At 38.5% G+C, this 17,001-nt stretch overlaps 1 protein-coding gene across 5 annotated transcripts in view; it reads right to left on the reverse strand.

The window, feature by feature from the left end:
• Positions 1–17,001, reverse strand: part of PTPN2 (protein tyrosine phosphatase non-receptor type 2) — a 32,479-nt gene that overhangs the window by 5,652 nt on the left and 9,826 nt on the right. For 4 of the 5 annotated variants that reach the window (XR_006414334.1, XM_044426304.1, XM_044426303.1 and 1 more), the window contains 6 exons: positions 14,995–15,095; positions 9,452–9,550; positions 8,015–8,152; positions 6,451–6,660; positions 5,014–5,175; positions 1,604–1,794 (listed from right to left, as the gene is read on the reverse strand). Coding sequence is in view for 4 of the 5 variants with exons in the window: in XM_044426304.1 (XP_044282239.1) it covers positions 1,604–1,794; positions 5,014–5,175; positions 6,451–6,660; positions 8,015–8,152; positions 9,452–9,550; positions 14,995–15,095 (901 nt within the window). In the remaining variant the exon portion in view is untranslated. The remainder of the gene's footprint in view (positions 1–1,603; positions 1,795–5,013; positions 5,176–6,450; positions 6,661–8,014; positions 8,153–9,451; positions 9,551–14,994; positions 15,096–17,001) is intronic. The other variant, XM_044426306.1, reaches the window with a different exon arrangement.

Consider the following 17,001-nt stretch of genomic DNA (forward strand, 5'->3'; position numbering starts at 1 on the left):
CAAGGGTTAGCAGGCCAAGCCGTCCATGGTATATAGCTGAAAACCAAATTCTTGAATTGTACCTGTAAACAAAAACCAGTGTGGAAAGTGTATCACTGGTACGGAGCGATTCTAGCACCTATGACTGAAAATAGACTGGTGGTTAGGGAGAAGGACTCCAGGAAGAATCAATGTCTGTTCCAACAGTTATGCTAACAAACTACATTTATCACATAGCATTTCTTTATAAGTTTAAGGTTTGAACAGTAGTTGTTAAAGGGGGCTCAGAAAGGCAAGCAAAGTTATACTGGGTTTTGATACTGAAGGCAATATTGGTACGCTGCTTGTGAATACAAAGATCTAATATGTAATTCAAATACTAAATTGCTACCCTATTCATGGAAGGATAGGAGAACTCCAGAGGGAAAGGGAAGATGGAAGAGTATCTTTCCATGACTATGAAGTGCTCAATTCATGGAAGAAAGTTTAAGACTTAAAGTTCCATGTGGTCATTTTTATGCCTCAAAGCCAATTCATGTACGGGAAAGAATAAATTTGCACACAGACTAGGACATATGTAGCACTTACACCATGTGATATTTAGTATACATATGCCTACTTCCTGCAAAATTTGGGGAGGAGTGGGATATACATATTGCCTCAAAATAAACAGTGCTGTACACTGCTGTTGGCCTACTACTAATCTATTATTTCTGTCCATTAGATACATGTAGTAATCTCCAAGTATTAGCAAGAAGTGAGATATTTATCTGCGATGGGGTAACAAAATTGCATAGCTCAGAGATGTTGTTTACAGTGACAAAACAATGTGCATTTACAAAGGAGAGCAGTTCCTTGAATCACATGCTTAGAATCATAGGGCCTTTTCACACATGAATATTTCATATTAATGTTAATCCTGTACAAAATGCACATAATAGTATCCTGCGTAACATACTACTGGCTTTCGCATCACAGGAAACTCTTAACTGTTGTTTTCCACCCCACATACACAGAAGAAAATATGCATGCTCGCTTGTCACATGTATCAGTGAACATGTGAGTACATGTGGCTTCTTCCATCATGGTTGAATCAGTGATTTGTGTAGTTGAATGTTCTGTCTGAACACCAAAATCATAAACACTGACCATAAATTAGGATTTAAAACCATAGCTTGAAGTGGGCTTATATCAGCTATGGTGGAGTGTTGTACCTGACTAAGCAGGATACAGTTTTGGCAATTTCTCCACATTTTTCTATCTATGGCAATCTAGGCTGGCTGACATTGCTATCTCAACCAAAGTATAACTTGCCAAACACTGCCATGATTTCAAATTACAGCAATAACTTAGGATCTTAACAGTGGTTTCCAGCCCTTAATTACAGTTAGCACACTTAAAACTTATGCATTAATGATTACATCATGAAATTTTCAAAAGTCTTTAGGTACAATCCCGTAGAGCGCATAATACTTTAGTCTGATGCCAAGGTTAACCAACATGAATTACTGTCAGCAATATGAATCTTGTAGAACAGGGAACACTCTTTCTCAGACAAAACAGGTGAAAAATATGGTCAGAGGTCAATGTCATGTTTTCAAACTATTATAAAAATGATACTCACCTGTCAGCATTTGCATCTACAATATTTTGTATTGTAGGAGACAGATCAGCATTTAAGTTCTCAGCTTGTTCCACATTTTCCAATTCCACACTGTTCCCATTGCACTTCTCTGTAGTTTGTTTGTTTGGGTGAACAGAAGAGCATTCAGAACCTGGTGCATGGTCTTCTTTTGAGAGTTCCTTCCACTGATTCTGAGTGGAGTAAAAAAGATCTTCAAAGGCAAGAAGCTGCTTTTCAACCTCAGTACAACTGTTTTCAAAGATAAACTGCAACAACCTTACGCACACACAGAGATAAATAGGTTCAAGGGGCAGTGTGAACATGCAGTTTTTATGTATCATTACTAGATAAAAACGGCAATTTGGATCAGTGATGCTCTTCCACGTGTGGAATACATTTTCATGAAAGTGCTCTCATACTCAGGTGAAGCACTACACAAGAAATATAAACTAAAAATCTATTTGCATAAGTAAAACAGCAACTGAACCTATATATTATAGTGTTATGTGAGCCTCTTCTCAAAAGCACTGGTAGCTATTTTTTCTCCAAACATTTTTTAATGTATGGTATTTATAAACCACTTTCTAGCTAAAGCCTCCTAAGCAGGAAAGTAAACAATCACAATGTAATCCAATAAAATATTCAAACAAACAAAACCAACACTTGTTCTTTGGTTCTGACTCCAATTGCAGAGTGTTTATCACAGAGAATATTATTTTGTACTTTTGGTAATGGCCGTGTAGGTTCTTGCAAGTAATTCTAGTGAATCTTAAAATAGGGAGCAGCTTAAAAACAAATAAAAATCCCTGCCTACATAATGTACTCCTAATGTGTAAATCTGTGTTCCTTATCAGAAAACAAGTTCTAGCAGCGGGGCTTTTCATTCAGTGCTGGGAAAGTAAGATGTGACATCTCAGAGCCTAGGCAATCAGATGTGAGATTTTTCCAATTCTGCCCTCAGTAACACATGCTCACCACATCATGGAATGCCACTTCATATTAGCACTCATATCCTGACCACTGTATATTAGCAAACCAACATAAGCCAAATCCTGCCAATCTACTAATGTTCCAGATATGTTCCTTGCACTCCAGTGTTCCTAAGAATTTACTACTATATAATGTGTGTAGTTGCTGTTTGATGGAAATAATGAAATCATTAATTTGTTACAGCACTGGTCTGAAATAAATGACAGATACAGGCTGGGATCTGGGAAATCTGGATTCCAGTCCCCATTCAGCCATGAAACGAAACTTACTGGGTGTCTCTGGGCCTGCCTCTCAGCCTAACCTACCTCACAGGATGGTTGTAAGGATAAAATGGAAAGGAGGAAGAGGACTGTACACTCTTTAGGCTCCATGCAGGAAAACAGGCAAGCCAGGAATTTAATAAGATGCTATTATGTTTAACAGCAAAACATTGTCTTCCATGCAAGGTAAAGCTAAACTTGGGCTACATCTCTCACTCAGCAGGACAGCCACATTCTGTCCTCCCCTCACTCACATTCAGGACCTGATTTAGAGCATTTTGGCTCCCAGCCCTCTTGAGCATTTTAGAGGACACTTCAAGGGAAGATGTTGCAGGGAGGAAGGAAATTCCACTCCACCAGCAGTGTGCAAACTGCATTGGATACAACACACCACTTCCTCATTAAGTGCTTCTTCATTATTGTCATGATCTTTCATCACATCAAGATCAATCATCCCTGTCGGCATTTAAGGCAGCCTTTCCCAACCTTGTGCCTGCCAGACAAATTTGGACTGCAACTCCCAGAATTTCCAGTCAATGGTCCTGCTGGATGGGAATTGGGAGTTGTGGTCCAAATGCCTTTCAAGGTCACTAGACTGGGAAAGGCTGATTTAAGGCCTTTTAGGGGGGAAAAATCAAGATTAGAAATGTCTGTTTCGTTTCAGAATGATATCCAAAAACATAGTTACAATTTTTAAAATTAAAAGTACATAATAATTCCAACAGGACAAGAGTAAGACACTCAAGGATATACATCTGATGAGGAGACAGAAATATTCTATTTAAATATTAATAAAAGGATACAGACCCTCAATAGTCTTACTATATTATGTTAGCAGGCATCATGCTGCAAGACCTAGAAGTAGGCAACTAGCTATGCAGTAAAGCATTTTACACTATCCTACTACTCGGCATCAAAACAAGTTAAAAAAGGGACTTCAACAGTGGTATCCAATTAACCCATCTAGATATATGACATGCATACTCAAACTGGGTTTGCATGACATGACAACCCATCATGGGTAAATAGCCATGATGGCACGTTGTCTTGTGCTAGCCTGGGCTGTATGTAGGAGACAAGCCACCTGCCAAGCCTTGTTTTATTGTAGGGTTGTTGTGCTCAACAATGGGTTGTTGTGTCAGCTGAGTAAGGAAACTGATTTCACTGTGGGTACAGAGAAGTGATCAACTCAGCAAGACCAACAAAAAGCTTGTGCTGCTTTTGCTAATTTCACCTGGGCCCCCCACCAGTGGCACCCACCCCACCAATATCCAAGCACCATGGGTACAATGTCCTCACACCAACTGCAAGCCCTTTGCTGCAGCTTCACCCTTTGTTTTTTCTGAAGTTCACTTGTCATGTACTTTGAGGTGGCAGCCTCCCTGAATTGCCCAAGTGATTTTTCAACCACTTAAGACAATTTAAGAGCAAGACATTCACACAAATGTTGTCTTTTTAAAAATTAGATGGCCTTGCATAAGGATACAGGTGTACACTCATGGGGGTGGGGGAGTCCTAAGCAGGAGGCCTCATCTGAACAATGTCCCAAGAAGTACCTGCTATCAAGTATGGCAGGCACTGTGGAATGTTCAACCAGAGAAGGTGCCAAATTGATTTTTTTATACTTTTGACTGGTGTCAAGGTGAGTTGTCAAAGGAAAGCAAATCTGCAAGGGATTTTTGCTTATGAAAAGGGGGAAGAGACATTTTTCCCCCCTCACATGGTTTTTAGGGCTACCCTCACAGTTCCGACTGCTTCTACGTTTTCCATCCTTTCCAGAGTATCAAAGTGGTCAGTAAAGGGGGAAAATGCATTCCACCCCATTTTTGCTAACAATTATTTTTGACAGCCATCAAAAGTAAAGTTTCCATTTAATACAAGGACTTATGTGGCCTGAATAGGGCCCTACAAGTAAAGTTCAGGTACCTATGATAAGTGTATTTGTTCTACAATGTAATTTAGCATCCAATACTGGAACATCATCCCAGTAGAACAGTAATCATTCCAGAAAAGGTAAAAATGCATGACAGATGGCTTAGCACAATTAACTATTATCATCTATACCCATAAACCCCGATAACACTTTAAGCTAGTTTAGGACTTGTATCATAAACTTTCCAAAGTGAGTTAAAGAGCAGTCTATGTATTTGAGATATTTACCTGTATATTAGAATCACCCATTATGTATTTTGCTCCTTCTATTACAGCCATGTAGGAAAATCTTAGCTGATCAGGTGTCTGGATAAGACCCATTCGATATTTCCTCATATTCAATAATACTTGTTTAATGTCTACAGAAAATGGGTATTTTCTTTTTTCCATCTGTGAAAGAAGAAGAGTAACTAGTTCTTTAGCAGTGATACACATTAGGAACACAGAAAAGGTAACAAGTAAAATATTTTTCATGCATGCATTTCAGTTTAATTGTCACACCACAACTACCAGTATAAAAATGAGATCAGACTGTTGGTATTCTAAGACAACACTCAGGCCTCAGCGACCAAATTAGTAACTCACTAGGGGAAGAATCACACATTTTAACAAAGGAAGTGGAGAAGAAACACACACAATGCTAGTCTAACTGCCCCCACTGACAACAGTGTAAAAATAAACATTTTGACTCCCCCTGACCCACAAAAACATTGAAACCGAGGACAGTAAGCTAATTCCAACATTATGCTAGCAACTATCTGCTCTCTCACTGTGAGTTTCCCTTGCCCTCCTCTTCCCTACATGCTGCCCAGAGCTCCCAAGGGTCTCCTGGGGTTCCAATGACAGAAGAAAACCACTGAATAAAGTCCACTGTCTGCCCGTTTAACAGCACACAGGGGAGAGAATATATAACTGCAGGAATTCTACCTTCATACTTGTAACTAGCCTCAGCTTGGTACAGATACTTGCAGTGACAGTTTACATAATGTAAGCTGCAAAAACCCAGTGTAAATCTTGTCCATGATACCTTCATCCCTGACTGCAGCCTTTTTCCTCCCCATGGAAATCAAAAGAAAGTTCTGCCTTGCTAAAAACATAATAATCCTGGTCCAACAAACCACAGCTTGCTGGAATGGGAACAAACTAAACGTTTGAGAGTTCCTTCCTCCTCCTGTTTGCTCAACTTCAGAAAAGATATGCTAATTTGTTTAACCAGTTCCCCATGAGGTCTAAACTAGAAAATTGTGGTATGTGTGACCTCTGCAAACCAGGATCAAACCAAAGCTCACAGTCTTGCTTCATGCTGACTGTTCAAACAAGGAGTACTTAAACAATAGGACTGCTCAACCCAGTTTCCCAGCTCAGACATCACGGAAAGCAGGTTTAATAAACAAGCTTTTTCTGAAGCTCAGCACAAGGGACCCTCAAGCTTGTCTGACTTCCAGCAAATCATAGTTTGTTGAAATGGAAAACTGATGTTTGAACAGGGCAATGTAAATCCATATAGCAGGGGCATATTGTGATCTTGTTTGATATTTATTTTCAGTACCAGTACACATCATATTTTATATTTTCATTGTTTGAGTCAATTATTACCCAAGAATAGTGAGATCTGTTTCTTATCATCCTAAAATATTTGCATAGTCATTTTGGGAACTAACTTACCAAGACAAGACATGTGTCCACCAATGAAAATGTGCCAGAACGGCCAATTCCAGCACTGCAGTGAATGACTGCTGGCCCATGTTCCAGACTTAGAGATCCAGATTCTCTTACTTTAAACAAGAAGTTGAGGAATGAAGCTGGTGATTCAGGAACGCCAAAATCTGGCCATGTAGTATAATGAAAATGAAATATCACCCTGGACTCACCAGTCTAAGGAAAAGGTAAGACATCTTAGAGCGTTTCTTTGGGATAAATTTAATACATTTATGTATCAAGCAACATGGCCTACACTCAAGAAGCTTGCTTAAACTGCAGCACTCTGGGCTGCTACAGTAGAAGTCCCACTCAAAGTTCCTCTCCAGCTGCTTAGTGCAATTACATTAGAACTTAATTCCTAAAAACAGACGGGACTAATGTTGTACACATATAGCCCCAGCCACCTTACTATTATATTGTCAATGGTCAGATACCTTGCCCTAATTAGTCATTTTTGAAACAGGCCCGAAAGAGAGTTGGGCTGCTGATCTTAACCACAAACCTGACAGCTGCCCAAAGGTTGCTGAAAGAGCATGTCTTTTTCTCACCTTTGCTTGATTTTCTGGCATGTGTGCTTGTGCATGTGTGTTACAGAACCAAAGATAATGCATCTAAAATTATTCATTTAATATTGGCCCTTCACATTTTTATCTACTACAACATGCTTCTCAGTGCTGCCACTTTACACATTTTCAGTTATCTACAATGTTTTCAAAAGGATATGCAATTGAGGAAGGGACACAGCTTTGTTCAATTATGAAAGAGAACTGTTGGTTGTACAACCAATTCTTTCACTTTAGTCTGCACACGAGAGAATAATTATTTATTCCTCACCTAAAAAGTTTTCTAATGTATAAGGGAACATTTTTAAAAAAATCAATCAAAGAGTAGGCTTTCTACCAATTATTAAATTGTACTATTAATTATAATGCAAATATTTCAGTAATTTGTATCCTCTCATACTAAAATTCAAATAATGTATCCTTAGAATTTGTTGTCCTTGTGTGCCATTATCTCTGTCTTATGGCAACCCTATGAATGAATGAATGCCCTCCAAAATGGCCTTATCCTTGATAGCCCTACTCAGGTTTTGTATGCTCAAGGCTGCAGCTTCCATTATAGCATCAACCCATCTCATACTTGGTCTTCCTCTTCTGCCTTCAATTTCCCCTAGCATTATTGTCTTTTCCAGTGAGTCCTGCCTTCTCATTATGTGCTCAGCTTGAATTTTGCTATTATTAGCATACTAGCCTTTTCTTTCATTGTCAGATTCATTTTCAGAGAACCTCATGGTAAATAAAAATGCAAAGTCATAGATAAATGTATTAAATCAAAGGAAAATTAAAGTATATCTCTACATTCTAAGTAAAGCAAGAAAGAGAGATGTTCTATTCCATTCTATTATTTTCAACATTATCAAGTTATTTTCCATTCACTGTGAAAAATGATTACTCTTTTTGATTACTGATATCAGAAATACATCATAAGGATTTTGGAAATAGTATGCATAATTTTAATGCAAGCTTACAGTGATATTTTCTAGCTGAAGTTGGCGTACTGTATAGTAGGATTTAACATCTTCAGATTTTAGCCTCACACAAAATCCTGTCTCTTCGTACACCATTTGTTCTTCTTCCTTTGTTGGCCAGTATTGTGCGCATTTCACCTAAGTAGTAAAATAGTATTTTTTGAAGATTTCATGTTACTATATTATACCTATCATCATAAAAACAGAATCAGGCATATATAAATAATCCCTCCCCACTGCTCCTAGATAGAAAGTATTATTTTTAAAATGGGTGAAATTAAATAGTATTAACCCTGATGAACTGTTTTAAAAGCCAGAAGGCCATACAGCAGTGTGTGTACATATTCTCTAGTTACAAATATATACAAGCAGAGCTTTTTAGTACATCCTACAGATTAAGACTACATGCACTGGGTATTTTCAATATCAAGTATAAATACTAGCAGTCCCCATTCATTGCCTTTATTTAAGTTCTTCCAGATTCAAAAAGTGAGGAGGGTCTACAAATATAGGACATCTATATTTGTCCTACAGACCATTTTAGCATTAGAAAGTATATTTTACTTTTTTTCTACTATTATTTAAGTCACTAGACTTCCAATGCCAAGAATGTATAAGTATTTTATATCATAAAATCAAGATTTAAACTGGGAGTAATTTATTTAGTAGTTGTGTATATTGCTCAATTGACAAATACAGTAGGAATCTCATATCTATAGGTTAGGTTCCAAAACCCCAGTGGATGCCTGAAACCATAGATAGTAGCGAATACTATATACTATACAGTCAGCCCTCCACATATGCTGAGAATAGGGGCACAGGACCCCCACAAAAGTGGCATAACCGCTAATATATGGTCTCTGCTTGGAGATGCCACACTCTTTATTTTGATACTAGCCATCCTTACTCACATGCTGGGCACTAAGACTCTAAAAGTATTTGTGGTTTTTCACATTTGTAGGGATCCTGCACCCCTAACCCCTGCGAATGCAGAAGGCCACAATCAACTGTGGTTAAATGAAACCGAGACAGTGTATACAGGGATCCTACAGTACCCTCTAATCAGTTTACATTCATAAAAATCCCAAAAAGTAAAACAACTGCCAGCATGCTATAACTGATGAAAATACAAAAAATAAGATATCAGATTATAGATATTAAAAAGCCAGCCCTAGAACTGATTAGAAAGATGGAGCATTAAAGATTAAATATTCGCCTGAAGACGACAGTCTTAGCTCAGCAACACAATGAATACACTAGGGTCAATACAGACACTGCCCACTGCACAAATGTGAGATGGCAGCCAGAGAAGAGCCTAGCACGATGATTTAGACCAGGAACAAAGGGAGAAGGCATTCCTTCAGATAGAATAATAGGCTCATGAATGGTTGATGTCACTGATTTTCATACACAAGCATAACAATTAAGGCAACTCACTGAATCTTTCTCTACAATTCTGTTCAGCATGACAACTGCTTTGGTCTTTTGTTGCCATACCATTAGCCAGAAATGGCAACATGTATTAGGAAGTGGACCCTGTACAAGTAAAAAAAGAGAAGATATTAAATCAGCAATCTAACATGATTCTATACAGGACAGACTTCAAAAGAAAGCACTTACCATATAATTAGTTATATAACATAGTCTAGATAGGAGTAAGCACCTTTTGGGCCCATAAATGCATTTGCAAATTTGTGAAACTATCTTGGGACAATCATAAAATGGCTGTCATGGGAAATCATGAAAAATCACAAAGGACGAGTAATCTATCCAGAGCCATTCATGGGTAGATTAAGATGGCAGCATTAGAACTTCCCATTTTGCTTTGAAGCCATCCCAACTGCCCATGAGAAAATATTTTTAAAATAAAAACTGAGAGCAGCAGGGTACCTCATGGGCATCAAAAAAGTTGTCTGAAGATACCTCATCTTGTCCACCCTGGTTCAACAAGCAGAATATATGGAAAATTCTACAGCTGGGACAAAAGTATCCTTTTGTGCCACACTGAAAGTCTTCTGACCTTCAGAAGTAGAGGTGAAATGGAAAAGGAGCAAGCCGCTAAAGAGAAATGGAACTCCACACAGAACACTCAGAAACCTTACCTTATTTTAAGAAAACAAGATGATTTTACAAAGTTCCAGATAATGCCAAATGTGAAGTATTTAATGTTAGCTTTCAAGGCAGTATATGAGTAAATGAGATAGACTCACAATGAAGGCAATACATTTATAAATATATCTGACAGTTAAGTGCACTTGAATTAATTACTACACAAAATGCTTGCAGATTTAAAGTATTCATTTGCCACAGATTTAAAAGATATTTTAGATTATGCTTCATTACTGTGACAAGAGCCTATTTTTACTCATGCTCTACTGAAGAACTCACAGATGTTCTTTAGATAACCTGGTAAACAAAACGAGAAGCAAAGTATTTATAGTGGGTTAGATCCAGATCTTCCCCAGCTATAGGAAGTGGGTGGAGCAATATTTGTCACCAGTGTATGTTTCTTCGTACAGCCTGCATACATCATCTGATACTGTCCAGGACTCCCCAGCCATTCACAAAAGCTTTTGAGGTCATATTTTTGCCAGAGAAACTGGTAAAAAGTAGTCCTGCATCTCTCCCCTGCATAAAAAGAACTGGGGTGACCACAACTGGGGATCCAGTTGTGAAGGCAGGTACCCTATCCCGTTACATGACAGGCAGGGACAAAAGGTTGCTCTGATTCCACCCCAGGCCTGCACACTGGCTACCATCATACCTTACATCCAAATCAGCCTGACCCTTCAAACTGAACAAGACAAAAAGAAAGCAAACGAACTCAAAGTAGTCTTTACTTTCCTTGGTTTTATACCTAGAGGTCTTTAGTGAATCTCCAGTGATCCCTTATAGCCAAGTCATGAGTTAGCTGTAAATGATCTGCCCAAACTTTCTGGGCCAGCAGAAAACTCCTACCAACTCTCAGCTGAACCTATTCAGCACAATTAGTGAGGGTTCTGCTTTGCCCTTGAAACCATAAAGCATATGGTATAAAAGCATATGGACAGCATAAAAGAACACACACAGGTGGCTTAACAACTTAGAGGCTGCTAAAACACTGGGGAAAAGAGATTTGTTGATACAAACCCACTGTCAATACTCTTGTCCTGAAAATCCATGAAAATATAAATTTGAAGATTCTATGGATTTATTTCTGTAATATTTATGATATTTGATTTTATTTTTAGACTTTCATCTTTCTGTTTTATTTGTAAACTGTGTATAATCTGCGGGGAAGTCTATGGGTGGGACATGAAGGAAGGTGGAAGATGTTTTTAAATACAATATTTAATAAAAACATTACAATTATATCAAACAAAAGGATAAGATATGAAATAGCATCACTGAGTTTACAGACTTCCACAATATAGCAATTTTTTCAGTTTATTTCCAAATGCAACAAAATGGCAAGAGAGAGAGAGAGAGACTGCTGCATTCATTGTAAAATAAATGCAGGCTGCTTCTTTGCTGACTGGTTGCGAAGTTTTGATTTTAGATAACTGCCAAGCTTAAATAAACTGCTAGCACATATGGAACTGTTTAAATGCAGTAATCAAATTTTGGTTATGTGTAAAACTATGCACAAGATTTATAGAAAGAAAGTAGGCACTGAAGATATTTGCCTGTTTTCTAAAAAGCAAGTTGGCCATTTATCTCCAACATAAATATTTATCATAAGGCACATAAATGCAAAAAATATTCTATTAATGTACTGGGAAGGAGAAGGGAACCCTATAAGCCTTTTAGGCAAGTTTATACAAAAAGGATCTTCCATAAAAAGTAGCATGAAATCATACTTTTAGAGTAACACTATCTTGAAAAAAAAAGCTATCATATATTTTTGACTTAGAAGAAGCAGGGTATAAAGATAAATACAAAGACTGCATGTGACCACAGATGGACGGAATGAACTAGACAAGGGGTCGGCAACCTTTAACACTCAATGAGCCATTTGAACCCATTTCCCACACAAAAGAAAACGCCGGGAGCCGCAAAATTCTTTTGACATCTAAAATGGAGATAACACTGCATATATATTTTTTTTTACCTTAATGCTATGTATATCTTCATTATGATTTAGCTGCAGCTCTTGTTCAGTCACTAAAAACTGTTATTTTTAATCTTACATTATAAACTAGTAGGACTCCTTTCATATATTTTGAATAGGAGAACAGCGTCCTGAAGAGTCAAAGTCAGTGCTAAAGGGCTGCATGCATTAAACAGCAAACCCCATAAGTTCGTTAGCAGTAAAAGCAAATGAATCTACCCACGTATCATTAAACATTTGGTTTTCTTCAGAAACTTTTCTTCGATTTATCCATGGTTGGCCTACAGCGGGGGGGGGGGGGGGGGGGGGAGCTCAGTAAATTGGCGCCGGTCTGCAGATCGGCGGCTGTGCAGTGCCAGAGATATAGGTGTGTTTAGTGACTGAGTAGCAGATGAACAGTCAAGTGCTGTGAATTGTGACAGGTCCCAAGCGCAGCTTTTAACATTCAGATGAAGAAGATTACATTGGGACAAAGAGAACCCTTTCAGCAGCGTTTCGTTTCGTGTAACATGAGAGCCTGCAGGAAGCTTGTTTAGCAGAGGAATGTAGCGATTTACTTAACTAGCTAGCGCTGCTTTCCTAAGTGGAGCTTCGAGCAGATCAGCGGCTGTGCAGGCGCGTGTTTTGAGGGACGGAGCCGCAGCAGAGGGGTTCAAGCCACGTGCGGCTCCGGAGCCGCGGGTTGCCGACCTCTGAACTAGACCATTGATGGCGAACCTTTTAAAGACCAAATGCCCCAAATGCAACCCAAAACCCATGTATTCATCACAAAGTGTCAACACTGCAGTAAACCTGAATACTGAGGATTTAGTTTAGAAAAAACTCATACATTAACATCTTTTGTCTTAAAAGAATAACACAATAACAGAGCTTTAAGTGATACAAACCTCTCTCTCTCTCTCTCCTAGGCAGCACACTGACTAGCCATGCAAAAGCTCACGGCTAATGAATCGTGGCTCGTGATGTCATCGCCAGGTGCCACTACTCCTTTCTGAGCATGCACATGGCCCCTATGTGCTCTGTTATCTGATGCTCAGCTGCTGGGGCGATGCTGGGGCAACTTGGCTTGTGTGCGGACAGAGAGGGCTCTGTGTGCCCGCTGTGGCCAGTGTGCCAGAGGTTCGCCACCACTGATCTAGGCAAACAGGCTCACTTATTTGCACACAGAGCTAGATATTTGCAACATTTTCCCAACTGCAGTGAAGCTGTGACAAAAATTAGGTTTATTTCAGATTCATTAAATTATTAATTTTAATTTGGATTGTCACATAACAGTATTGTATCATCTTGACTGGAGAACTCTGCTACCTCTCTGTTGGCTTACTAGCTTTTGAAAATCGGTTTGGCAAGGGGTATGAAACTGCAAACACACTAAAGGAAGAGTTTAGTTATTCTGACAACCACTGAGATGCTTATGCTCAAATATGGTCTAAATAAAAATGGCTTAGTCTCTTCTGGAACAAGTGTAGAGTGAAGGACTCTGATAAATTACTGGAACATGTACTTCATTTACTGCAAGAGATTTATTTAATGAAATGTTACTGTTTAACCTCCTCTATTGATATATTATTTTGGCCACTTCTCTTTACTTCTTTTAATAATATGTGCAAATGACAAGCATTGTACACAAAATACATCTGTGAATTTATAAACTCAGATTTGCATATATTAACCAGGGATAACTGTTCACAGCAGAGCTTTGTTAATCAAGGCTGGTATTCCTTATTTCTCCAAACCCAGTATTTGTGGCTCAGTTTGAATCAGGGTTTACATGCCAGCAAAACCGTGAGGGTTCAGTCACAGAATAGATACTGAACAACTACAATCAGCATGCGTAGATGTCAGGGAATGTGAAAGATGAGAGGAAGCAGCTTACTTGTTTTTAAAAAATAGGTATTAGACACCCAAAACTAGATGGAAAAACAAAACCAAACCCAGCAACCCATATACAATATGAAAGCCATAGCTAGACTTGAATAGGTTTGTAATACTTATCCTTTTCCGTATTTCCAGAGAAATGCACACACATAACTCATTGTTTTCTGTCCCTACATGTTTGCATATTTTATAACAAGAAGCATCATGACAGCCTTTACAGTTGAATTCTGCATGCATTACCAGCTCATTACTAACCCTTGCTAAAGATCAAGCATTTGGACAAAGTGTCCAAGAATGAGTAAGAGAGTAAGATGTCTTTCTAATAGCTAGCATGACTGAGCTGTTATAATTTACCGGTCCTCTGGTAGGAGTGATGGAACAAAACAGAACTCACAGGAGGCTTTTAGCAGGAAGTACCGTGTCAGTAATATACGTATGTACACCGGAAGTCCTATACCAGTGTTCTGAAGGGAACAACATTTATTGGTGCATAGTTGTGCCTGTAAATTCCGGTCCAGATCAAGCTTCATGAAGCTAGGAAAGGGGCCTCCTTATCTGCGTTATCCCCCACCCCACTGCGCACTCACTTCAGTGCTAAGCCACTAGATTGTATCAAGACAGTATTCCTCTTTACAGGCTAAAACCTTTTTATTTGCCCATTATTTTAAGGCTGCCTAGGTTTTAATGTGGGTTTTATTTTATTGGATTCATTTGCATGCTCTGCATCACCTCATTTTATTTTGTTTTTATTGTAAGACCATTCCGAGACTTTTGTAGTCAGACGGTATATAAAAACTTTAAATAAATAAATATAGATGAACCAAGAACCTCCAGACACTGGCTAACAAACCAGGATAATAAGACAGCATTTAATGAACAGAAAGGATGAGGGAAGAACTTGGCTTCAACACTCATTTCCAGGTACATAAACCTTTGGAATTATCATCGAAACCAAACAACTATCTTCATTTTAGAACTAAGACACTAAAAATAAAAGTCTAGTAATACTTACCTGTGTTAATATATAATTCCTCTGAGCTTCTTCATTAACCACCAAGCTTGCATTGATATAATCATTGTCTGTGTTCTGCAGTATTACACGACTGTGATCATCTTGAAATGAATATAATCAGGAAAACATTAAAATTAAGGTTTTCAGTATTGAAATGACTTAACATATGGCTTTAACTATATCTGTTTCCTGAAGTGCTGCTAGGTAACTGTGGTTTGACATTTTGGATATAATCCAATTAGTGTCATTCTACTAATGGAAGGTTTCCATGAGTAAAATGAGGAAGGGGTAATTCCTGCATCTCCTATGATCCCCATCTGATCTAGAGGGTGGGGGATCCCTACAGAGCATATTTAGGGATTTTCATGGGAATGCAGAAGTTAGGAGAATGTTGGATTGAACATATTTTAGATTATTCAAGTTTCCATACCTTATTGCTAAATACTCGTGTGCACCCAGATTTTTTTACAATATCAAGTTCTTTCCCACTCCACAGATAGTTTTGGAAGCAAATGCTATAGGTGGAAATATATTATGAAGCTGAAAATCCTTTCATTCAAGTATCAATTATGTAGAAAAACAGATGTTCATTGTTTATAATAATCAAACTTGGATTAGTGCATAATACTTTCCAATGCACAACACTCTTTTTAGCCAGAACAGATTTATAGGATGCTATAAGATGCAATATTGAATCTATATTGCATTGCTGTTTTCCATCTTTCTGAAATTTTAGCACTCTGCATTTTATACATGGGAACAATGTTCCCAATTTTGCATCTACTTAGGCATAAGGACATTGATCACCGATGGCTCTGACTGTCACACAGATGGCCAATGTTAGAAACAGCAACATGAGCCACCTCATTTTCAGATTATCATTTCAGGAAGCAGTTGTAATCTACGTCCAACTATCTATGAGCAGACTTCTTTTCACACAACAATTAGATTCACATACATGACAACACTTTCTGGGTAGCCACACAGGATAGGTTGTAGTACTGTGAACCAGTTTCACCAAGTTGGCTTGTTTGTGAGCACCAAGCCACCCCAACAACATGGACTGTCTGAAGATATCTGAAGCTGGGTGACCAACCCCTCTGTGAGTACAAGGAATTGGCTAGTAAAACCCTTGGTTTAAAAGAAACAAAAACAAAAAAAACTTGTCACTCTTATCAAATTAGAAATTAGCTGATGTAACTGTTTAGAAATAGAAGAAGAAAAAAGAACAAAAATGCTCAAAGAAAGAAAGAAAGAAAGAAAGAAAGAAAGAAAGATAAAGATAAAAAGAAGGCCAAGGCCATTGACCAGAAGGGGCTCCAGTTTTCCCCCCCTCGCACTGGGTTGACTTGTCAATTGTCAAGCAAAGTAATACTGAGAGCAACCAAAGACATGAATGACCTTCACACTTTAAAGGGAGATGTTCAGGGATTTTTATTCCTTTCACAGCAAGCTCCTTATCTCTCCCCCACACTCACCCAGATATTCTACATGCAGATGCACATCTTTTCTGAACTGCTGGTGCTCAGGAACATGCAAAACCACTCCCTACTGCTATCTAGGGAAAAAGTGTTTTGACAGCTAGCTACAGGAACCCCTCTGTACAGGGTTTCAGCCAAGGCATCAAATCTTCATGAGGTTAACAGTTGCAGAAGTGCAGCTAAATCATCTGTTGGGCACTACGTGGGTTTTTCTTAGAATAAACAATACACTGTGACTTATTACCAGGGTAGGTTGTTGTGATATGTGAATGTGCCCAATGTGAGTTTCTCCTCCCTTCCACCCAAATCTTTAGGGCAGATTTGGAAGACTCATAGGTGATTTGTTCTGCTGGCAGGATAACACCATTGGAGAAAACCTCATCACCCTATCTTCCCATTACGTATGTACACACCTGTAAGAGGACTTGTCGTTATCACTGAGCCCAGAGTCTGTCTAGTTCAGTTTGGGGCAACTTTGTGGCTTATAAAATGGCTCTGATTCTTTGGTCATTGTTATAGCAAAAGG

Source organism: Varanus komodoensis, unplaced genomic scaffold (assembly GCF_004798865.1).
Source record: "Varanus komodoensis strain SLA01 unplaced genomic scaffold, ASM479886v1 scaffold17, whole genome shotgun sequence".
NCBI lineage: Eukaryota > Metazoa > Chordata > Lepidosauria > Squamata > Varanidae > Varanus > Varanus komodoensis.